At 43.5% G+C, this 24,470-nt stretch overlaps 1 protein-coding gene across 1 annotated transcript in view; it reads right to left on the bottom strand.

The window, feature by feature from the left end:
* ndrg3b (ndrg family member 3b) overlaps positions 1-24,470 on the bottom strand; it is a 97,609-nt gene that overhangs the window by 10,861 nt on the left and 62,278 nt on the right. The window contains exons 6-15 of the mRNA XM_068048570.1: positions 24,003-24,065; positions 23,793-23,853; positions 22,289-22,375; positions 20,892-20,948; positions 15,161-15,264; positions 13,475-13,540; positions 10,205-10,256; positions 7,507-7,554; positions 6,748-6,783; positions 4,637-4,688 (exon numbers count right to left, since the gene is read on the bottom strand). Of these exons, the coding sequence (XP_067904671.1) occupies positions 4,637-4,688; positions 6,748-6,783; positions 7,507-7,554; positions 10,205-10,256; positions 13,475-13,540; positions 15,161-15,264; positions 20,892-20,948; positions 22,289-22,375; positions 23,793-23,853; positions 24,003-24,065 (626 nt within the window). The remainder of the gene's footprint in view (positions 1-4,636; positions 4,689-6,747; positions 6,784-7,506; positions 7,555-10,204; positions 10,257-13,474; positions 13,541-15,160; positions 15,265-20,891; positions 20,949-22,288; positions 22,376-23,792; positions 23,854-24,002; positions 24,066-24,470) is intronic.

The raw sequence follows: 24,470 nt of genomic DNA, 5'->3' as shown, positions 1-24,470 counted from the left end.
ACCACATTTTCCACTCTCGCCTGCCAGAGTATAGATGGAAATTGCGTGCAATTCAGGGGAGAATTCCACCGTACGTCGAGGGAAAATTCAAAAGAAAATGGTAAACAAAAATACAAGTTAAAAGTAGATACAAAATAAGAGGCACGAGGAAGATATGGGGGCAGGGGGATATAAAAAGAGATCATAGAATGACACATTCCCTGTCCCACTTTGTAGCATGTTCTTACACAGTGGCCTTGGGGAATGTAGATTGTCCCCAACCTCTGAATGTTGTATGGTGGGGAAGGTGTGTGCAATGGAAGTGGGTGGATGGAGGGGTGGGGGGGGGTTGGGGGGGGAAAGAGAATCAATTCATTTTTTGGCCAACCCCCACACCCCCCAAACCAACAAAATGTTAACATTGAACATCCAAGCGAAGTTACACACAGACAGAGATAATGAATTGGAAATGGCCCCCATCAGTGCTGCAGTTTACACTTTATTTAAAGTTCACTCATCCTTTGTCAATCAGGCAGCACAAGGCCCAGGGGCGGGGTTATTATGAGGAATAAACAAAGCGACGCACGCACACTCTAACATGCAGGAAACTGCAGGTTCAGTAATGATGCCAGACCATCAACATGAAGCATTTCATCATGTTCTGCCCCCCAGGTGCTGTTTCTAGTTCTACTGTGGAGACCAATGCTCGGAACATACAATGTCAAAAGGGGGGAAAAGCCCTGGGTTTTTCCATTGGCGAGTTTCTCTCCAGTACCAAAAAGGCTCCAGCTTTATAATCCGCTTCTCTGATTAGTTACGGGCAGCTGGAATTTAAAGACTCAATAGAGAGAAGAGGTATCAAATGAACTGATTTCTAACATCTCGGATGGGAATTTAAATAATTCATATTCAGAATTCGATTGGGATTGTTACAGAGACTTGGCACAATGAGGATGGGTAATCCTATCTCAACAGTCAGCACTGTCTTTAATTCAATTTTTTATTCATCCCCCCTCCCATGCCAATTTACGGCAACCCCCCCCCCCATTAAATTTGTGGACTCCTTGCTGGACTAATATGGGCTACTGATTTCAGCTGCCTTTCAATACTGCGCCCATTATTCAGGCACAATCCCAGAAGGTAAAATTCAGGGAAACTATTTGACCACAAGAGGCTTCACAGCCATGCTGGGCCTTGGCCTCTCCTAGTGTCTATACACCACATTTCCAGCAGGGGTCAGTAGAGAGCAATCAGAAGTTGGTCAAGGTGTCCTTCCCTGGGCCCAGGGCATTAATGCTACTCCAAGCAGATGGAGGTGGATGCCTCAGTGCACAGTTTGTGCCTGCAGCTTGCTGCACAATGAGCTTCCCATCCTACCTGCGATGCAGGTGTATGACATTTCCACAAAGCAACTGGGGGTGGGATGGGGAGCTAATTCAATAGAGCTGTGCGTGCTTAAAGAAAAGATAACAGTGATGATCCAATGCAAGTAAAACAGCCCTTCAGCAGAAGTGTTAATCAAATTAGCCATGGGCATATAAAATGCAAACTCAAAGGGTGGTTTACTTGCAGTTAAACTGTAAGCAAAGCTGGCCCCAAATTTATCAGAGATTCAACATCAAATTTTTTATCCAGAGGGAATAAATTGAATTGGATTTCTACTTAAAAAGGAAACATTTGCAAGGCTATGGAACTAATTGAATAGCTCTTTCAAAGAGCTAGCACAGGCAAATAGGCCAAATGGCCTCCTTCTGTGCTGTAAGATTCTATTAGATAAAGCCCATCAAAAAAAATAACTTTTTTTAAACAGCCTCTCAGTGATTTTCACAGGTGAGATTCTGCAACGTGGACAGAGTAAAAGGGATTGTGTTATTCAGGACCAAACACACCAGGAAATAAAATGAATTCAAATGTTGGGAATGCCCTGTGAGTTGGAGAGGACATAGTTATCGATCGGATTTAAGTTGGAGTTAGATAATTAGTGCTTCTTTTAAAGTTAGCTTCAGGATGGGCTGAGATGCCCACATCAAATCCTCGAGATTTTCTAATCGATTGATACTGGATTTTTTTTTGCTTCTCCTCGAAAAGGAAACCCTAGGGCTGTTCCCCACTAAGACAGCAGCATTGAATCAGAGGCCCCAAACCCCAGAGCATGCAGACATTCCAACCCATTACTTCAAATACTTACAATGACTGTGGAACACTGCAAACAAGACAGTAATGGGACAGTTAGTTCACCACTTCCCTTCTTGAGTTACAACCCTGCACAGCTGGAGCACAAGAGTGACCTGCACTTTAATACAATACTCACACTATTAGAAATAAAAGCAGAAAGTGCTGGAAATACTCAGCAGGTCAGGCAGCATCTGCGGAGAGAGAAGCAGAGTTAACGTTTCTGGTCAGTGACCTTTCATCAGAACGTTAACTCTGTTTCTCTCTCCACAGATGCTGCCTGACCTGCTGAGTATTTCCAGCACTTTCTGTTTTTATTTCAGATTTCCAGTATCTGCAGTATTTTGCTTTTACTTACACTATTATGGCTGATTTTGCCCACTCTTATAAATGTTAACTTCGATCAGGTGTTTGTATTAAGAAGTTCCCCTCCTTTCCTCTCAAAGCAAAAAAACACCTCATTGAAACAGCAGCAAGCTTCAGCACTACTGGGATAGAGAGGGAGTGAGAAAGCTGGGCCAGCCTGTTTACAACATTGGTTTGGCTCAGCCATATCCCTCCACTGTTGAGATATAGTTCACCATTCAGAACCAATGACATTTTCATTCCAAATAGAAACAGAGGAACTACTGAACACAAATTACACATTTAACTGGAGTGACAACCAAGGATATAGGAAGTTAGGAACAGGAGTAGGCCATTTGGCCCCTCGAGCCTGTTCCGACATTCAATGAGATCATGGCACTTTGCCTCATATCCCTGAATAACTTTGGTTCACAAAAATATATCAATCACAGATTTCAAATTAACAACTGATCCAGTATTCACTGCCATTTGCAGAAAAAAAAAGTTCCAAACTTCTACCACCCTTTGCTTGTAGAAGTATTTCCTAATTTCACTCCTGAAAGGTCTGGCTCTTATTTTTAGGTGATGTCCCCTTGCTTTGGATTCCCTAACCAGCAGAAGTAGTTTCTATCTACCTTATCTATTTCCCTAATATCTTGAAAACTTCTATCAACATCACTCCGGAACCTTCCAAATTCCAGGGAATACAACCCTAGTTTGTGTAATCTCTCATCGTAATTTAACCCTTGGAGCCCAGCTTACATTCTGGTAAATCTACGCTGCACTCCCTCCAAGGCCAGTATATCCTTCCCATGGTGTGGTGCCCAAAACTGCTCACAGTGCTCCCGGGTGTGACCTAACCAGTATAAAAAAATGAAGTGAAGTTCAAATTGGCTTGTGATGCTGCAAGAAACACTGAAGGTTGGTGCAAGTGTGATTCCATGACCCAGCACTGCAAGAAGTGCAAAAAGGTGCATGTCAGGAAATAATAAGTGCGTTTTCTATGATGGCCCTTAAACACAATGGACATAAAATCACTGGAGAAAGTGCAAAACAAATTTACAAGGGCGATACCAGAACTGAGAGGGTAGAAATATCAGGAAAGACTAAACAGGTTGGGGCTCTTTTTTCTAGAAAAAGAGAGAATCCTGAGGGGTGACCTGATAGAGATCTTGAAAATTATGAAGGGGTTTGATAGGGTAAACATAGAGAAGATGTTTTCACTTGTAGGGGGGTGTGCAAAGCCAGGGGTAGCAAATGTTAAAATAATCATTAATAAATCCAAAAAGGAATTTAGGAGAAACTCTTTACTCAGAGGGTGGATAGAAAGTGGAACTCGCTACCACAAGGAGCAGTTGAGGCGGAGACCGTAGATACCTTTAAGGGAAAGATAGATAAGTACATGGGGGAGAAAGGAAGAGAAGGATATGCTGAGGGAGTCAAATGAAGAGGAGCGGGAGGAGGCTTGTGTGCAGCATAAACACTGGATAGACCAGTGGGGTTGTACTGCCTGATTCTGTGCTGTAAAATTCTATCTTTCCAAGCAATTACTTGTTGGAGTGCTTCAACTGTGAAATTTTTATACACACATAAAATGGAAATCTCAAATGTTCTATCATTTACAGCCTAGCAAGGTTTTCATTAAATCAATTTAATAAAATCAGGTCACAATAACACTGCACAAAATGGCTCCACCAATAAAAACACTGTGGGGGTAAGCCTTGCCTTGTCATCTTGAATATACCTAAAAAGATACAAGGACAGGTTACTATAGAAACAGCACAGGAGGTCAGAAATGGATCCTGCCAGAGCGCACCCTTAGGCTACAGACTCAGCCATCCACTGCGTAGCCTGCTGCATATCACCAGGAAATCCAGGGAAAAATGCTTTCTGCATTGCTCAAACTAAACAAGTCTGCACTTTCCAATTCTCCACTGTGAGTCAGAACCCGCTCCAGCTGTTTCAGATGTCCACCTAGTCTGGAATTCTTATATGAAGTAAAAGATTGTTCTGGGATAACAGGAATAAAAAGCAGCTTTTTTCCAATCATTGAAGAATCCAGTAGCTAAATACAGACTTGAAAAACAAGTCCCTGAACATAACACCATTAAATAACCGAGGTTCAAGAGGTTGTACTTACTGTAGCCCATCCCCTGCACAAAGTACTTGAAGGCTTCAGTCAGCTTGCCAGGCTAGGGTGTAAACACAGGCAGTCATTTATCAACATACTTATTTTTTGCCAACACTTTTGAAATAAGAAGTAAATTATGAACAAGTCACCATCATTGCATTAATGTGCAATGTGCCAGCACAGACACGGTGGGCCAAACGGCCTCCGTCTTTGCTGTCTGCGTGTGTGTTGGGGCCAACAGTAAAGCATGGGCTCCCCTATTTTAGCCAGACATCTTATGTGGGAAGGAGACAGTCCAGGTAGAGGCAAGAAGCACTGTCGAGAAAAATGGCAGGGAAAATGAGAGACAATCAGATCGATAGGGTGTGTGAGGCAATGTCCCTTCTAAAGTTTTTCATTACGCATAGCCTGTTCATTTCAGTGCTTGGTACCCAATGTTCCCTTCTAAGCCCCGCAGCTACAGAACTGAAAACTCTCATCCAGATCGCATGCAAGTCGGCCCCTTTGAGTTACCGCGTGTGCACTTAAACACATCGCCCACGCGCTACAAAAAAAAAATTAGAGGCTACATTGGTGGCACCTTTAAATTTTTCTGTGCGTTATCTCAACAGGGACAGCTTACGAGTAGTCCACGTGTATCTTTCAGGTTGTTGTGCGACCGTGTGTGCAGCTTACAGGGAACACTGGCGGGGGCATTGGTGGAAGAAATGGATTTGTGTTTATGAATTTACATCCCAGTTACATGACTGTGAGGAAGTACTCGGTGACAAACAGCCACCTCCTCACAGGGAAGGAGGGATAACTCGAAAGGTGGATCACCTTCTGCACCCTTGCTCACAGCCCTGGCGGAGAAGGATGCCCGGCCAAGGGCTAGGAACAAGATCTAAGGAAGGTCTTTATTGTGGGAATATCAATGGACAAAACCCTATTCACACCCCATTCCAAATCAAATACAACCAAATGACTGATCAACATTTTGGAAGGGTTTTCAATAAAGGGAAGTGAAACTGTATTTTGGTCACAATGCTTGTGCTACAGGTAGTTGGGGAAATTTGTATTCTCTTGTCTACTTAAGTCCTGTTTGGCCATTTTCCAGCAGATATTCCTGTACTTATTTGGTTTTATCCCCCTCTTTCAGATCATCCTGCTTCACGCATCATTCCTCATTGAGCTCTTCATCCTCTGCTACTCTGTTACCAACCACTAAGATGTGTAAACAAGAGAGTAGAGCTCATCCTTGCAAAGTTTGTATTTTTTGGTGCTGTTTGAAACTGTTTGGTAATGTATTTTTTACAGATTATGAATAAAGTATATTTTGGAAATAAAAAAGTCACATGGCTAATATAATATATCCCATTAATCATGTGAGTGAGGTATAACTGCATTCCATCAGTCACAGAGGTGAGATACAACTATATCCCATCACTAATCAACACCTCAGGAAAGATGAATGGGAAGAAAAAAAATTAAAAGAAAAACAAACAGACCTCTGAAAGGTGAAACACTGGTTTTAACGCAGGCTGGTACACATCAAGTTGCAAAACTCGCACGCAACATCTCCAACTGACTTACTCATAAACCTTGAGGTGCAAATGCTTAAAAGTAGCGCATGCTGCAGAAATACTAGAAGATAAAAGCACACTGCAGCTAAGATTAGACGTTCATCCCAAATGAGGCTGCAATGAGGAACGTTCGTTCCAGGCAATTAGAATCTGATTTCAACGGAGTTGATGTATAGGAGTTGATGCATAAGAGTTGGGGCGGCACAGTGGCGCAGTGGTTAGCACCGCAGCCTCACAGCTCCAGGGACCCGGGTTCAATTCTGGGTATTGCCCGTGCGGAGTTTGCAAGTTCTCCCTGTGACCGTGTGGGTTTTCGCCGGGTGCTCCGGTTTCCTCCCACAGCCAAAGACTTGCAGGTTGATAGGTAAATTGGCCATTATAAATTGCCCCTAGTGTAGGTAGGTGGTCAGGAATATGGGATTACTGTAGGGTTAGTATAAATGGGTGGTTATTGGTCAGCACAGACTCGGTGGGCCGAAGGGCCTGTTTCAGTGCTGTATCTCTAAATAAATAAATAGTATAAATAAGCTCTCTCAGGAAGAGCCAGCATCTACTTACTTGAACAACCTGTGGAAGTCCTCCACAATCTGCCATCTGCCAGTAAAGTGAAACAGGAGATGTATTATTGTACAAGGAGCAACCTGATTCTAGCCTTTCTAGCAGATTAGAAGCAATACATGACAAGCTCTTGAACAGTCTGTGTTGGCTACTGTTTATTATGGTTCCCTTTCTTAATGGTTATGAATATTCTAGTTGTTCGGGAATTCAACAGGGGACAATCTTACCACAGTACTTAGAGAAATGCCAAGCAAACGTCCAAAACCATAGGTAAACTGACTATTGCCAGTATTAATCTGGACAAGACAAGCATTTAACTGATTCTGACAACAAAAAGTGCTTGCAAAACCGAGGTCAACATGAATCAATGGGAAAACTCACCCATGCCTGGAATCTTATCTGACATGAAGAAAGCTGGTTATGGTTGTTGGAGGACAATCACTGCAGGATATTCCTGCAGGAATTCCTCAGGGAAGCGAGCCTGGTCTAACTGTCCTTGGCTGCTTCTTCAATAATCTTTTCCCTGCCATCAAGTCGGCAGTGGGGTTATTCATCAAATCAACTTAAATGGTAGAACACATTGAATATACGATTAACCAAGAATGGATTTTACAAACAAAACCTATTGGTGTTTGGTGGATGTGTTACCATTACAGATCGGTCCCTTTCAGTTATTCTGATTCTTCCACTTTTACGTATTGCTTTAAGACGCCAAACACAAAGTAGAAAACACAGCAGGGCTTAGGAGGGAAATCTCACCTTCAGCAGTGTTGTGTTGCTTGGGTTTAGCCTAGAATTGCACTCCACCTAGAGTCAAAAGGGAAAAAGTACAACAACATTAGCACGAACTGTAGTTGCACTAGGATGTCACAAATACACATAATAGGGAATGCCATAGAAACGTCGTAAGAGAGATGTGCAGTCTACATGAGAGATGAACACCATTTATTAGACTGCGCTATCTGTTGCTGATTGGAATATTGGCTACTCCATCACCATCAATGCTTGTCCTGCTCGCAGTAACAGGTCCTTTGCAGTTTCAAGTTAACAAACAGGAGGTTGCACATCATAGCAGATGTGACTGAAAGACCTGTAGATCATAACCACCGCTCCCTTTTTCTCAAACAGCAGATACTGATAATGGTTCTATTGCCATTTACCGATTCACTGGACTTATCTTTGTTTCTTCACTTGTCCCATTACCATCTTGCACCATTCACGCCAACATATCACAGGCCTTCCCTTTTGTTCTTTCCTTCCCCACCTCCCCTTTCGCAGCCTCTGTACTTGCTTATAAACTGTTAAATCTCTAACTTCTTTCAGTTCCGATGAAAGGTCATCGACCTGAAATGTTAACTTTGTTTCTCCCTCTCTCTCTCTCTCCACAGATGCTGCCTAACCCGCTGAGTTTTGTTTCCCAGCATTTTCTGTTTTTATTTTCGATTTCCAGTACCCGCAGCGTTTTGCTTTCAGATCAGCACTGGTCTCTGTGCTCTGTACAAACGCACTTACAGTTTAAAGACAATGTGATGATTCTAACACAGTGTGTGCGCTCATCCTGCATAACTCAATCTCCTGATTCACACTATGTCGAGCGCAAGTGACATGGAATTTTACAGCACAGAAACAGGCCATTCGGCCCAACAGGTCCATGCAGTTGCTCCACATGAGCCTCCTTCCACCATCTAACCCGATCAACATATCCTTTTATCGCTTTCTCCCTCATGTACTTATCTAGCTACCCCTTAAATGCATCTATACCAGTCACTGCAACCACTTCATGTGGTAGCAAGTTCCACATTAAATCACGCACTTGTTAAAGACATAAATCCAAAAAGGAATTCAGGAGTAATCAGTACCCACCTTATATTTATGACCCCTAGTTTTGGACTCCCACAGGTGGAAACATTTTCTCCATGTCTACCCTATCAAGCCCTTTCAAAATTTTAAAGGCCTCCATCAGGTCACCTTTGTCCTCTCTTTTCTAGAAAAAAAACCCACAGCCTGTTCAGTCTTTTCTGATAGTGGTATCATCTCAGTTCTGGTAGCATCCTTGTAAATCTTTTTTGTACTTCCTCCAGTGCTTTTATACCCTTTTTGTAATATTGAGACCAAAACTGTGCCATGGGGTGGGTGAAAAGAAAGGGAGCGTGACCAAACTCTGAATACCAACGGTACTGGAAGTTGCCCACCCACCTTCTCAGCTATGGAAATGCTGTGCAAATGAGTTTGCTATACACCAAACTTAAATTTAAACACAAAAACACACACACACACGGCTGTCTGTGGGCCAGCATACAATGAGTTAAAACAGCTTTCCGCCGAGCATAGTTTTGAGGCAAAGGTATCTCAGCAGATCAGAAGGCTGACATGTACTCCTATCAGTTTTGGGATGTACTCTTCTGTTTATAGTAATGAAATGATCCGAAGAGTTTGAGGGGGAAATATAACCACGAAGCTCAAGAGAGCTATATAACCATGGTAACAGAATGATTAGAGGAGATTGAGAAGAGTCAATGCATTTTGCTGGCTCCATGTTGTTACTCTGATGTCACTTTTATGCATCTTTGATGTAAAGTGATTTAATGACAGTATGCATGGAATGTAGAAATCAAAGGTAGAGTTAGAGTAAGAGTTGTGAGTGATCCACTCGATGCTATACTCCTACTGGAATCGTGAAGTGTGATGTACCTGAGCACACAGTGGGCTGGATTTTGTCGTCCTGCCAATGGCGGCTGCCCTGCATGGGATCCGCGTTGCTGCGATTCAGTGGCAGGCAGCCACTTAGCATATTCACGGCGGCTGCCCCACTTAATAACATGGCAGGGGCGGCACTGGCGACGCTGTTCACAGTGCCACCTGATGCTGGAAGAGGTGATGGTGCCAGCCCTGCAGACAGTTCAACAAAAATGCAGAGTTGTCGACCGCTTCCCTACACAAATACTGCAGAGTTGACCCCTTTCCCACCTCGGTGGTGCCAGCTTTCCCTGGACGGGAAAGTGAAGGCGCGTGAGTGCCGCACGTCGTGAAGATCGGGAATTGATGGTAAGATCGACTACGGATTACATTTTAATTAATGCAAAGATCTAATTAGCCCATGAAAAGCAGGGTCCGGTCGCAGAGCCGCCGAGGAGGCGCCATGGAGCTTCCCCACTGCCAGGAAGATTGAGCCCGGCAATCCCGGTCTTGGGTTCCGTGGCGGGTCACTGCCGCTCCGATTTACCGGCCACCCCACCCCCCGGAACCCGACGTTGGGCTGGGAACAAAATCCAGCTGAGTGTGCGCATTCTGATGTTTCGAGTAATAGACGCGTAAGACGACAAACATACAGACACAAAGCAGCTTCCTGAAGAGGGAGGGTATAGCAAGAAGTAAACAGAAAGTTTCCCCCGGATTGATCAATTATAAATATATCGGAAGAGCGCACAAGAAATAAATGAGCCACTGAGTCACCTACCACTGCCTCCACTGCAGGAGAGGTGTCACCAACAACCAGCAAGGCCGGGCACCTAAGAGAAGAAAGAAAGATTCAGTTTCACTCCATCCTCATGGATCTCAACACTTCATGTCCAAATCAAGAGAAATTCTAAAATTAGTTGATGGTGAGGTTAGCATAAAAACACGGGAAACAAGGACTCACAGACATTAATAAGGGATACGGGAACTTTCCAAAGTGACAGTGAAGAGTCAATGGGAGTGTTTCAACAGTAATTTAAAGCAAAACTTTGAGATGTGACATTCGTCTAGAAACCTGGGAATATTTAGCCAAGATCATGTGGATTGGAAATCTGCTGTGATGCCAACAGTGTTATCACATAAATATCAACCAGCAACAGTTGGCAAATGGAAAACAATGGATACACAGCTGTCAATGTGCACTGTAGACGGGTCTATGGAGCTGCTTCCACAAGCACAGCCGTTTATCGGGCTTGTGTGTTAGTCACCTTTATTTCAGAATGACTTGTATTGTTATAAATATTCGATAAGGGAGGGATTGAGAGATATCGATGATGGTACAGATCTCGCTTTCCCCTATTAACACTTCTATAATGTCATTAACATTGTGAAATGTCCCAAGACACCTCAGAGTCAGAAAATGGATACCACGCAACGATGTGTTTGGGAAGAGGATGTGAGGTCAAGATGGCCCACAGTTCAGCTGCCAAAGCTGGAGCAAAAGGAGGGGAGATGCTATCGAGACCAGAATTAGAAGAATAGAGAGTACATACTCGTTGCTGGGGCTGGAGGAGATGGTAGTGGTAGGAAGGGGCAAGATATGAGAGTGAGAAGGATTTTGAATACAATGCACTGGGGAGCCAATGGAGGCTGGTGAGGACAGGGATCTGAGAAGATGTAGAGATGCAGGTATCAGAGCTTTGGATGAATTGGAGTTTATGGATAACAGAACTCAGGAGTCATAGAGTCATATACATTGAAGGGGAGGCCATTTGGCCTAGCGAGTCCATGCCAGCTCTCTGCCATGCAATCCAGTCAGTCCCACTCCTCTGCTTGATCTCCGTAGCCCTGCAAGTTTATTTCCTTCAAGAAATCATTGATTGTCTCTGCTTCCACCAACGTCGGCAGCGAGTTCCAGGTCATTACCACTCACTGTGTAAAAAACTCTTCCTCACATTCCCCCTGCATGTCTTGCCCAAAACCTTCAATCTGTGTCCCCTAGTCCTTGTACCATCAGTTAATTAATTTTTTTTTAAATTTAGAGATACAACACTGAAACAGGCCCTTCGGCCCACCGAGTCTGTGCCGACCAACAACCACCCATTTATACTAACCCTACACTAACCCCATATTCTCTACCACCTACCTACACTAGGGGCAATTTACAACGGCCAATTTACTTATCAACCTGCAAGTCTTTTGGAGGTGGGAGGAAACCGGAGCACCCGGCGAAAACCCACGCAGACACAGGGAGAACTTGCAAACTCCGCACAGGCAGTACCCAGAACTGAACCCGGGTCTCTGGAGCTGTGAGGCTGCGGTGCTAACCACTGCGCCACTGTGTAATGGAACAGTTTTTCCTCGTCTAACTTATCTAAGCCTGTTATAATCTTGTACATCTCTATTAAATCTCCTTTGCTCCATGGAGAACCTAACCTTGTAACTAAAATCCCCTATTCCTGGAACCATTCTGGTAAATCTTCTCAAGGACCTTCACGTCCTTCTTAAAGTGTGGTGACCAAAACTGGACAGAATACTCTAGCTGGAGCCTAACTGGAGCTTTATAAAGCTTCAGCATAACTTCCCGGCATTTGTACGCTACACCTCTATTTATGAAGCCCAAGATCCCATGTGCTCTGCTAACCACTCTCTCAATATGTCCTGCCAACTTCAAAGATCGATGTGCATGCACCCCAGGGTCCCTCTATTCCTGCACACACTTTAGAACTGCACCGTTAAGACTATATTGCCTCACCCTATCCATTCTGCCAAAATGCATCACCTCACACTTGTCTGTATTAAATTCCATCTGCCACTTGTCTGCTCACTGTTGCAGGCAGTTTGCATCACCTTCACTGTTTGCCACTCCTCCAATTTGGTATCATTGGCAAATTTTGAAATTGTATTCTGTATTCCAACATCCAAGTCATTTACATATACCAAAAAAAAGCAGTAGTCCCAGCATGGACCCTTGGGAAACACCACTGTCTATCATTGCTGAAAAACAGCTATTTGCCACAACTCACTGTTTTCTGTCCTAAGCCAATTTTTATCCAAGCTGACACTGACCCTCCTATTCCTAGGCCAGCAGAGCTCAGGCATTGGAGAGGTTTGGGCATTGAGGCGACGAAGGTGTAGTCGAGTGACTCAGTGGTTGATGAGGGCGAGTTAAGAGCAGTGGTGAGCAATATTGCAGAGGTGGAAATGGGCGGCCTTGCTGATGAATGGGATCATTCAATTCTAAATTTAACATTTAGGATTACGCAGCAAATTAGATGAACACCATTTTCCTTTAATTAATCTGAGCTATAGTACTGACAAACTACATCATTTCAACAACTAACACAGCGCTCAGTACGTTAGTTTACAGCAACTTATTTATGAATTCATCAAAGCTAAAAGCACATGTGGTTCTTGGAATACACCCACTGCCCAACTGGGCAGACTTGCTTGTCATCATGTTGGTCATTTCTCTGGGTCTCCTGAAGGGTCAGTAGCACGGTGCTAAGCCATACAGACCAGGAAGATTGCAAGTTCAACCGTTGGTCTGTGTAGAGCTAATGGATTTAATCTGCGACAGCAATACAACAGAACTCAAACTTAGGTAGGTGATGATAAAGAAAGACTATTAGCCGAAGTTGCTATGCATGATGCATGCTCCCTTCCACACTTACTGGACTACTAGCACTCAGTGTCCAGACTCAAGGTGATGAATAACCATCTCGGGGAAACACTAGACAGCCATTGGCAAGGAATCGTACCCCTGACTCTGAAGTGTGGAAGTTGCTCCGACTGGGCTCCCAGAGACAACATTAAAGTTGCTATTTTGAAGTGGAGTTTGGCATCTCACAGTACAATGGATAAAGGGCTTTAAGATATAATTTCACTACAGAAAAATTCCATGACACAAAGGGAGAGAGACGGAGAGCATTGAAGAAAAATAAGATCTTTCAAGTTAATGGTCAGGGTTTTCAGTGGGTACTTCTGAGGTCAGAGTCCAGCATTCGATTGGCTGGAATAATAAAGCATTTTGGTAATAGTAGTTACTCACTGCAGGGTTTTAACAGTCGCTTCATTGACACCAAGAACGGGTCGTTCAATCTCCAAGTCTCTGCGACTGTATAAGGAAAAAAAAAAGATGCACATAAGTTATTTCATGCCTGACTTCAAATAAACACTTCTATCAGTCTTGTGATTTCTGCTCACAAACCCTACATCCTGTTGTCACAATTTTTGGTAATGCTTTGTGTGCTGAACTTTACCATTGGAAGTTGCTATGTCAACATTTCCCCATTCAGTTCTGCCATATTAAGTGTCACAATATAGTTAAAGGTTCTCAACACTAGGCGGCTCTTTGGAACAAGTTTCTGAAGTCCCTCTCCCAACTCCATCACTACAGTCTAAATAAAAATGTGATTGGGCAATGCCACAATCCATGTAAAACACCCCCATGAAATAGATCAAACTCCCCTTCTTGACTCTGCAATCTTCAAGGATGCTAGCAAGAAAAGTGTACTCCGTGCAAACTGTACTTCCAAACAGCTGACTCCTAGTGAACATACATCTATCCTGAGACAAGTAACATTTCCTGTGTACTGAATTACAGATCCAAGGACAGTATAGAAGGGCAATTCCATCTTCCCACTCTCCCAGACAGAACTACACTCACAGATAGAAGAGCTTTCAATCGCTGATTCCCCACTCCTTTTGAACGCAGCTACTTCAACAAGAGTGCAGGTTCGTGGGATCAGTCCTACAGATGCAACACTTCAGCTAACACTTAATTGTGTATTCCAGCTTAACCGATGGGAAATGCAGTCAAGACTGCACTTGAAATGCAGACTCAATTCTAATAGCTAGATTTTTGTTCAGTACTCCCCAATTCTGTTTCTTTTCATCACTGAATGAATGACTATACGGTTACAAACTGCCTGATTTTCTACCAACCACTTGCTTATAGAAATCCTGAACCTCCCCCCGCCCCCAGCAAGACACCTCCCACTGCACTCCATCCCCTGCACAATATGCCTTGGTAAAGTAACATTGCAACACAGGGGTAAAAGCAAAATACTGCAGATACTGGAAATCTGAAATAAAAACGCAAAGTGTTAGAAAGACTCAGCAGGTCTGGCAGCATCTGTGGAGAGAGAAGCAGAGTTAACGTTTCAGGTCTCTGACCTTTCATCAGAACTGACAAAACTGCCAGGGTATGGGTACCCCTGTACCTCACTCAGGTGGGCATTTCGCACGCATGACACATGGCAATGAGCGTCGGTGGCTGTTTGAGCATGTGGGGCATTACAGGCAGAAGCTGAAATGTGTGCTCACCTTCATGTCCCAATGTAGAATCTTCCAGCAAGGGTTGCTAAATGAGTGTCCAGGAACAGAAACCCCTATCAATTTTCTCCTGGGTAACTTAAGGGTGCTACCCTGGCCGAGGTCAGATAACTCAGCAGAGACTTTGAGATTGAGCCTGGGATCTGACTGGTCTGCATGGGTATTTTACTCTTATTGAGATACTAGGAAAGTCAGAATTTAACCCTTAAAACATATTGCTCTTTTTGCATGGAACTGGTTATTCAGTATGGCGAGGGTTAATATTGATGACTGTGATGTATTGAGTGAGGTGAACAAAGGGTCAATATTTTCATGCACTTTCATTTTAAAAAAGCATTGCTCCAGGGCTACATGCTTTCCAAGACCAGACTGAATAGTCACTATATAAAGCCACCTCTACCTGTTGTATGAGTTGACAAAGAGATGAAGGTTCTCCTGGTTGATGTCCTGGGAGATGTGGAGTCGATATGTCTGGATCAGCTCCAAGTTATTTTCTAACTCCTCCTACAGAGGCAGCAGTATCAGGCGGAGGAGAAAATACAGAAATAGCCGTTAGAAAAGGATCGTAAATTGATTACCCCGAGGAACCTGTAACTCTGCCAATCAACCATCAACAAGATGGGTACCGAGCACAGCCCACTTTCCTGCACAAACTGCTTGCTGGTTATTGATATGTTCCTCTCCTGGCCAATACTTAATCCCCCCAAGCAACGTCACTAAAATAGATCATTACATAGCTGCTTGTGGGAGCTTGCTGTGCACTGACTGGCTACCAGGTTTCCTCGATTAGAACAGAGACTACACTTCAGAAGTACTTCATTGGCTGTAAAGCATTTTGGCAAGTCCCAAGATTGTTAGACTCACATTTATAAAGTGTCTTTAATATTCAGATAATAGTTCACAGGAAACCAAAGTAACAGACACAAAAACAGCAAAAAGGACAAGGGATACGAGATCCAATCAAAGCAGCTAAAGCACCAGTGAATTGGTGGGACATGAAGTTAATTGATGGCTGTGGTTACCGCAGTTAATTAATTATAGCCTGAGCATTTTATGCAAGCCATCTTTCATTCAGTCCTCACAAACACTGGACATCCCTGATTGCCAACATCATGCATGTTCTGTTATTATTTCACACACCAGCCATTCCTATATGTTACATTGGGCAAGGATGTTCATTCAAGCAAAAGTAAAATACTGTGGATGCTGGAAATCTGATATAAAAACTGAAAACGCTGGGACCATTTAGCAGGCCAGGCAGCAACTCAGGAGAAACAGAATTAACGTTACAGATCAATGGCCGTTCGACACAATCGTTCTAATGAGGGGTGATCAGAGCTGGCAGATATTAGAAATGTAAAAAGGTTTTAAGCAAATAAAGTCGGGGATGGGGCAAGAGATAACAAAAGAGGTGTAGATAGGACAAGGTCACAGAGAATAACTGACCATACGGTCATGGAACAAAGGCAAATGGTATGTTAATGCTGTGCTGAAAGACAAAGCATCAGTACAGAGAGGGTGTGAATAGACTATAAAGCAAAAGCACTCCAAGCACAAACATTATTTAAAAAAAAATAAAAAACAGAAACAGTGAGTAGGCACAGTAGAAACAAACTAAAATAAATTAACCAAATAAAAAAGAAAAAAAAACTCAACATAAAAAGAGGGGCCCGTCACGTTCTGAAATTATTGAACTCAATGTTCAGTCCGGCAGGCTGTAGTGTGCCTAATTGGTAAATGAGATGCTGTTCCTCGAGCTTGCATTGATGTTCGCTGGAACATTGCAGCAATCCCAGGGTAGAAATGTGTGCATGAGAGCAGGTTTTAATAGATTTTAATAGACTGGTTTATAGATCCTGAGGTATTAATACCCAATTATCGATTCTTGTGTCGGCAATCCAGCCTCAGTTTTGAAATCAGAAACAAAGATTGAGCTATAATTCCGAGCCTTAACACCCAGGCACATCTGCTGTGTCATTGGAGCTTTTAACAGGTTTACTGCCAATTGGTTAAAGTGCCTGCGAGTGGAGTGTTGCTCAACAGCAAAGCTATGTTTAAAATCATAACCATCACCCCTATTTTCTTGGACAGCAGGTACTGGTTCTGCTGTTATCATTTACAGCTCTTCTAGACCCACCTTTTGTTTCTATCCTTGCGCCAACAGCACCCCTGCCGTCTGCCCTATCACAGATCTATGACCTTTTTCCTCGTCCCCTGGTGTGGCACTCACTTAAAAACTGCTAAATCTTTGACTTCTCTAAATCTCTATCATCGTCCAGTTCTGATGAAAGGTCTTTGACCCGAAACGTTAACTCTGTTTCTTTCTCCACAGATACTGCCAGATCTGCTGAATGTTTTCCAGTATTTTCTGTTTTTACTTCGGATTTCCAACATGTGCAGTATTTTTGCTGACGTATCAGTTTAGTTTGGTGAGGGTGGATATGTAATCCATGCTGGAGCCTGTGCTCCTGCACGCTTCTCAACCAAAGTGACCTTGAACCGATTAATGTAACAATCACAGCAAAATCTGGCTCAAACAGATACTGTGCCAAAGGGTTTAGCCGTTCATCATTAAATTACCTCCAGCTCAGCTGGCCAACTTACTTGCATCTACGTAATCTCAATTTCTCCCAGCAGAAAATTGTCACATCTCTCTCAAAGTTTAGTAAGAAACAGACAAAAAATTGTTGCAAGTTTCATTCTGTACTGAGGGGCAGAAAGTGGCAAGGGGCATGGAAAAGGAAAACTGCAGGCTGGTTTACTACTGTTGTCACAGCTGTTAAGCAGTAGCGGACAATACAGGACCCTCACCCCACCCCACCTCTGCTTTGTGCTGAATTGGGAGCAGTTATGCTGTGAGATTCATGCCTACCAGGAACTATATTGAAACTAATTTCAATCATTTAACTTACAAAAGCAAGGAAGCAATGCTAAAGCTTTATAAATCACTGGTTAGGCCTCAGCTGGGATAGTGTGTCCAATTCTGGGCTCCATATTTTTGGGAAAGATGGGATTTACCAGGGATGAGGGACATCAGTTATGAGAGATTGGAGAAGCTGGAATTGTTTTCCTTAACAGCAGAGAGGGTCAAGGGAAGATTTAATTGAGGTGTTTGAAGTTATGAAGTGTTTTGATAGTTTTTCCTTATTTCCTCCATTTCCACAGTGGCCAGTAACCATCAAATCAGAGAATCATTGAATGGGTACAACACTGAAGTAAGCCATTTGGCTTGTGGTGTCCATGTCAGTTCTCTGCAAGAGCGAATCACCCAGTCCCAATCCCCAGCCCATGAGGAAATATAGCACAGGAGCAGGCCATTCAGCCCATTGTGTATATGCTGGCTTTTTGAAATTGTGTTAATGTGTCTTTATTTGAGAAATATCGGGAGACCCTTTCAAAAGCCCAATGGGTGGCAATCTTACTCCAGTCACAATCTCTACAGCCAGCAATATTTCACTTTTGGAGGAGGAGGAAACAAAATAAAAGCAGATTGCGCCTCCCTTATTAAGCCATAGAAACATAGAAAATCTACAGCACAGAAGGAGGCCACTTGGCCCATTGTGTCTGTGCCGGCTGAAAAACAGTCATCCACCTAATCCCACTTTCCAGCACTTGGTCTATAGCCTTGTAGGTTACTGTACTTCAAATACATATCCAAGTGTTTTTTTTTAAATGCAATGAGAGTTTCTGCCTCTACCAACCTTTCAGGCAGTGAGTTCCAGACCCCCACCACCCTCTGGGTGAAATAATTTCTCCTCCACTCCCCTCTAATCCTTCTGCCAGTTACATTAAATCTCTGCCCCCTGGTTACTGACCTCTTTGCTAATGGCAATAGGTCCTTCCTACCAATCTATCCAGGCCCCTCATAATTTACTACACCTCAATAAAATCACCCTTAGCCTGCTGTGTCCCAAAAAGAACAAGCCCAGCTTATCCAATCTTTCCTCGTAGTTAAAAATCTCCATTACTGGCAACATCCTCGTAAATCTGCTCTGTTCCCTGGCTACTGCAATCACATCCTTCCTGTAATGCAGTTACCAGAACTGTATGCAGTATTCTAGCTGTGGTCTAACTCATGTTTTATAAAGTTCGAGCATAAACTCCCTGCTTTTGTACTCTAGGCTTTGGCCAGCTCCCCTCCCTGAGCCAGTGTACTTCATTCCCACGACTCAAAGTATACTGCTGCTGCTGCTAATGGTAAAGATTAAGATATTGCACTTAGATATGTATTCTGACACCACCACCAATCTACAAATGCTTCATCAATAGATCCAAAAGTCTCATTGTAAAACCTGAGCTATTTATATCTGAAACATGCCGGGGGAGGGGAGGAGTAAATAAAACTGAGTGCAGTGTCCACATTTCCATAATCAGTAATCAAGGAGGTAAGAGAAAAGCGCAAATCGGATTGTAGTAGTAATCCCAACTAATACAATGAGTAAACAGCCTCAACTTATATAACAATAACATCTTGCATTTATGCAGCATCTTTAACATGGTAAAATATCCCAAGATGCTTCGCAGGAGTGTTATCAAACAAGATATGACACTGAGCTACCCAAGGAGATATTAGGTCAGATGACCTAAAGCTTTTTGGTTAATCAGGCAGCATTTAAGGAGCATCTTAAAAGGAGAAAGAGGGAGGGGTTTAGGGCCTAAACAACGGAAGGCACAGGCACCAATAGTGGAGTGATTAAAATTGGGGATGCTCAAGAGGCTAGAATGGAGGAGCACAGATATCTCACAGGATTTTGGGACTGAAGGAAATTAGAACTAGGGAGGGGTGAGGCCATGAAGGGACTTGAAAACAAGGATGAGATTTTTAATATTGAAGTGTTGCTTAACCGGGAGCCAATGTAGGCCAGCAAGCACAGGGGTGATGGGTGAACGGGACTTGGTAAGAGTGAAGACATGGGAGCAGAGTTTTGGATGGTCTCAAGTTTAGGAGGGTAGAGCATAGAAGGTCAGCCAAGAATGCATTAGATTAATCAAGTTCAGAGGTCGCAAAGGCATGAATTAAAGTTTCAGCAGCAGATAAAATGAGGCATGGGCAGAGTTGGGCGATGTTGCAGAGGTGGAAATAAGCAGTTTTCGTGATAGCGAAGATATGTGCTTATGTGCTTGGAAGTTCACCTCGGGGTCAAATATAATGCCAAGGTTGCGAACAGTCTGCTTTAGCCTCAGACAGTTGCTAGGTAGAGGGATGCAGTTGGTAGCTAGGGAATGGAGTTTGTGGCGGGGCCCAAAAACAACAGCTTTGGGTCTTCCCTATATTTAGCAAGAAGAAATTTCTGCTCATCCAGTACTGGATGTCAGACAAGCAGTCTGACAAGTTAGAGATAGTGGCAGGGTCAAGAGAGGTCGGGAGGTAGAGCTGGGTGTCATCAACATACAAGTGCAAATTGACATCATGTTTTTAGATGAGGTCATCGAGGGGTAGCATGTAGATACTGAATAGAAGAGGCCAAGGATAGATCCCTGGAGAACAACTGTGGTAAAGGTGCAGGAGGACAGAGAGAAGCCATTGCAGGGGATTCTTTGGCTATGATTGAATAGATAAGAATGGAACCGGGGTGAGAGCAGTCCCACCCAGCTGGATGACAGTGGAAAGGCGTTGGAGAAGGATGGTGTGGTCAACCATGTCAAGGGCAACAGACAGGTTGAGAAGAACGAAGAGGGATAGTTTAGCTTTGTCACAGTCACGTAGGAGGTCATTTGTGATTTTGATAAGTTCTGTTTCTTACTGTGCCAGGCACGGAAACATGATTGGAGGGATTCCAAAATGGTGTTCCAGAAAGATGGACACAAATTTGGGAGGAGACAACAAGTTCAAGGAGTTTGGAGAAGAAAGGGAGGTTGGCGATGGGGCAATAGTTTGCAAGGGTGGAGGGGTCAAGGGTTTTTTTTTGAGGGGGGCGATAATGGCAGATTTGAAGGAGGGGACAGTATTTGAGGAGAGAGAGAGAGAGAGAGAGAGAGAGAGAGAACCATTAACAATATCAGATAACATAGGAGCTAGGCAGGGAAGGTGGCTGGTCAGCAGTTTAGTGAAAACTGGGTTGAGGGAGCAGGAGGCAGGGTCTCATGGACAGGATCCCAACCAGGACAGTGTATAAATAGCTTCAACTCACACTACTGAAGTGATGCGCCAGCACAATGTCATCCAGGTTGGTTGTCCATCCGGAAAGCTGAAAGAAAATAAGAAGCTGATTATTCCCTCAAGAAAAAAATTGCACCACCACCCCCAACAACCAGGAGGCACCCCCACCAGAGGATCTCAACAATCACCAGCTACCAAGCATCCCCAATGTTTTTTGGCCCAATTTTCTCCCATTTTTTCCCCCCCTGAAATCACCACCTCATCCTGAGTAATAGTTCACAGGTATCAATTGCCCTCTGATACCTCACTCAAGAGCATGTCCAATTCTGTGAATATGCACAGTGACTGTTGGCAGACTATTCAACCTAAAAAAAAAGCCCAACATGATCCTCATGTGCTATCCCCAACAAGAAAGCAATCAAGAGTGAGCAAAACAAACTGGACATAAGCAGTTGCCAAACTGGATACAACCAGTAATGCCTGCTCAGCCTATTTGGTAGAGCTGCGTAATCATCTCACTTTCCTGCTCTTTCCCCGTATGTCATCCTTTCAAGTACTCGGAGCCTTCGCACTCACTCCTTTGCTGCAATGGAAAACTCTCTGCCCATCCCATGTTGGACTGGACTGTGCCCCTCTCACCTCGGAGGTTAGTCACCACCCTGCAAACTACACAGTGAAGCAACATGCCTATACTCTCTGCGAGGGCTCATAAGTTGAATAATGATCCTTAGTGAAGTTACTGGAAGGCAATTAGTGTCGGGGGATCATACCCCAGCAAGGAGTTAGATTGTGAATTTCTTCAGGAAAGGAGGGAAAAATTGCCAAGCAATTTTTTTTTATATAGAATAAATCATTTACATAAGATCATAGGAAATAGGAGCAGCAGTGGGCCATTCAGCCTGTAGAGCCTGCTCCGCCATTCAAACACATTATGGCTGATCATCTACCTCTGCCATTTTTCTCCACTATCCCCATATCCCTTGATGTCGTTAGTATTCAGAAATCAACTGATTTCTGTCTTGAACATGCTCAATAATTGAGCTTCCACAGTCCTCTGGGGTAGAGAATTCCACAGATTCACCACTCTCTGAATAAAGAAATTTCTCCTCATCTCTGTCTCAAATGGCCTGCCCCTTATCCTGAGACTGTATCTCTTTGTTCTAGGCTCACCAGTCAGAGGAAACGTCCCATCCACACCCACCCTGTCACGACCTGTAAGAATTTTGTGGAGTTTCAATGTGATCACCTCTCATTCTTCGAAACTCTAGAGAATACAGGCCCAGTTTCTGCAATCTCTCCTCATAAAACAATCCCTCCATCCCAGAGATTAGTCTGGTGAACCTCCGTTGCACTCCCTCTATGGCAAGTATATCCTTCTTTAGAGAAGGAGACCAAAACTGTATACAATACAGGTACAGTCCTACATACTTTTGATGCAGCCCAGTCCATCCAGCCTTTAGCACATGGGTCAATGTTGATCAGGACAAGTCCCTCAACGAGATTTTGATGATTCAGCTGCACAAAACAAAACAGGCGGAAGTTAGAGATCAGATACGATTAGACACACTGCATTGTATCCTACATATATGCGGTGGCTCAGTTGATAGCACTCATGTTTCATAGTCAGAAGGTTGTGGGTTCAAGTCCCACTCTAGCAACTTGTACACAAAATCTAGGCTGACACTTCCAGTGCAGCATTGAAGGACAGCTGCACTGTCGAAAGTGCATGCTTTCGGATGAGACATTAATTCAAGCCTCCATTTATCCTCTCAGGTGGACAAAAAAGATCCATGGCATAATTATGAAGAGCAGGGGATTTCTACCTGGTCAATATTTAGAACTCAACCAACATGATTAAAAATTACATTTTCTGTCATCATCATATTGCTATTTGTAGGAGTTTACTGTGTGCAAATTGGTTGCTGCATTTCCTATATTATAACAGTGAATGCATTGAACGTCTTGAGGTCGTAAACGGTACTTTCTTTCCTGCTGTGCATGGGGTTCCTTCAAAGATCCTGCACCACCAACACGGAGCCTTGCTCAACTAGACCGTGGATGGAAGAATCGGCATTGGGGTTTTACCCTATCTCTGAGTGTCCTCCTGACTCGTGAGGCTCCATGCTGTGGACACAGCATTACTGTACTGCACAGGATTACTGTACTGCACAGGATTACTGTAAATGGGGTGTGAGCAGAGGGGAGACAATGAATGTCTCAATGTGCCCTTTCAAATAACAACATGCAGTCATATCGTCTATAGTAAGATATTCCAAGGTGTTGCACAGGATTGTAATCAGACAAATATCAACACTGAGCCAAAGGAGAGACATTAAGACAGGTGTAAGAGGCAGATTTTAAGGCAGGCCTGAAAGGAGGAGAGTGGTGGAGAGGTCTAGGGCCTATATGGCTGAAAGCATCACTGTGAAATGTTCCTGTGGCATTATTTAAAGGTCAGTGAATTTACCCAGCCACTTCCTGGTTGTACAGCTCATCACCTACCAGAATGATTCCACTGAATCACCAAGAGAGAATATTAAGGTAGCCCTCTCATTGGATCAAACTGATTGAAGGTGATAAGGGATATGCAAAAAATATTAGTTGAAAGGAAGATGAAAAGAATACTAGCAAATTGTGAGCAATGCCACGGGCAGTCAGTTGATGAATACAATTTTTTTTTTATACAAGATGGTGACAGGCTTGAGACACTTCAGAAGCTCACTCCCAAAGTGCCACCTACTCGACAGAGCCTGAAATTATTTGGTTACAGTCAACTGTTTACATACAGGATCCTCATTTGAAATGTTTACACAGGCATTTTGGAAGTTAAATATTGGCATAAAGGTGCAACCAAAAATGGTGAAAACTGGAAGCTGGACAGTAAGGGCCTGCCTGCGCAGGATTAACTCAATTAATATCTTTGAATACTCACTGCAAATTTGGTTAGGATGTAAGCACCAGCACCAACTCCGATTCCAATCACATTCTGTATGCTGCAAAGCAATCAAATAACAAGCATTGAGTCAAGGCAAAAGAAGAGGACATGTAGCTGAGGGGTGGGAGATGGGGGGGTGGGGTGCGTAGAGTGGGTGGTAAGGGGAAGCCGGGGTTCAATCCAAGCCTGTTTGTGCGATCAACTCACTTTAAATGGGTTAAAACTGTAGGCAGCATGTCAGCCAACTCATCCATAGTTGGGTACTGGTACCTGCAAATCCAAAAGGCAGAAAACACAAGTCAGGAATGTTCCATTGCTAACCCTGCCCTGCTGCAGCCCAACATCCAGCAACTCTCTACACAAGCTTCCCGAGTGTTATGGTTTTGCGTAACAATCTCAAAGGCATCAAACATGTCATTTTCTGGGCTGATTTTAGCAATACCAAAAGCACTTGTACTATCTATCAGGTCAGTTAAGGGGACGGTGATTAGGTCCTGCTGTTATGTAGCACCAGGACACTTTGGAATTGGCTTGCTGGCCTATTCCCTTGCTTTCCTATGCTTTTGTCTCTCTTTCTTCAAACTGTATTACCTTCCATCTGCAGCTCATCACAGCTGGTGATTTCAGGGAATCAATGTGTACTTAAAAAAAAATTCATTAGAATTATTTGCACTG

This window comes from Heterodontus francisci, chromosome 16 (genome assembly GCF_036365525.1).
Source record: "Heterodontus francisci isolate sHetFra1 chromosome 16, sHetFra1.hap1, whole genome shotgun sequence".
NCBI lineage: Eukaryota > Metazoa > Chordata > Chondrichthyes > Heterodontiformes > Heterodontidae > Heterodontus > Heterodontus francisci.
The sequence above is the reverse complement of the archived record's forward strand: the minus strand, read 5'-3'. Positions and strand labels throughout refer to the sequence as shown.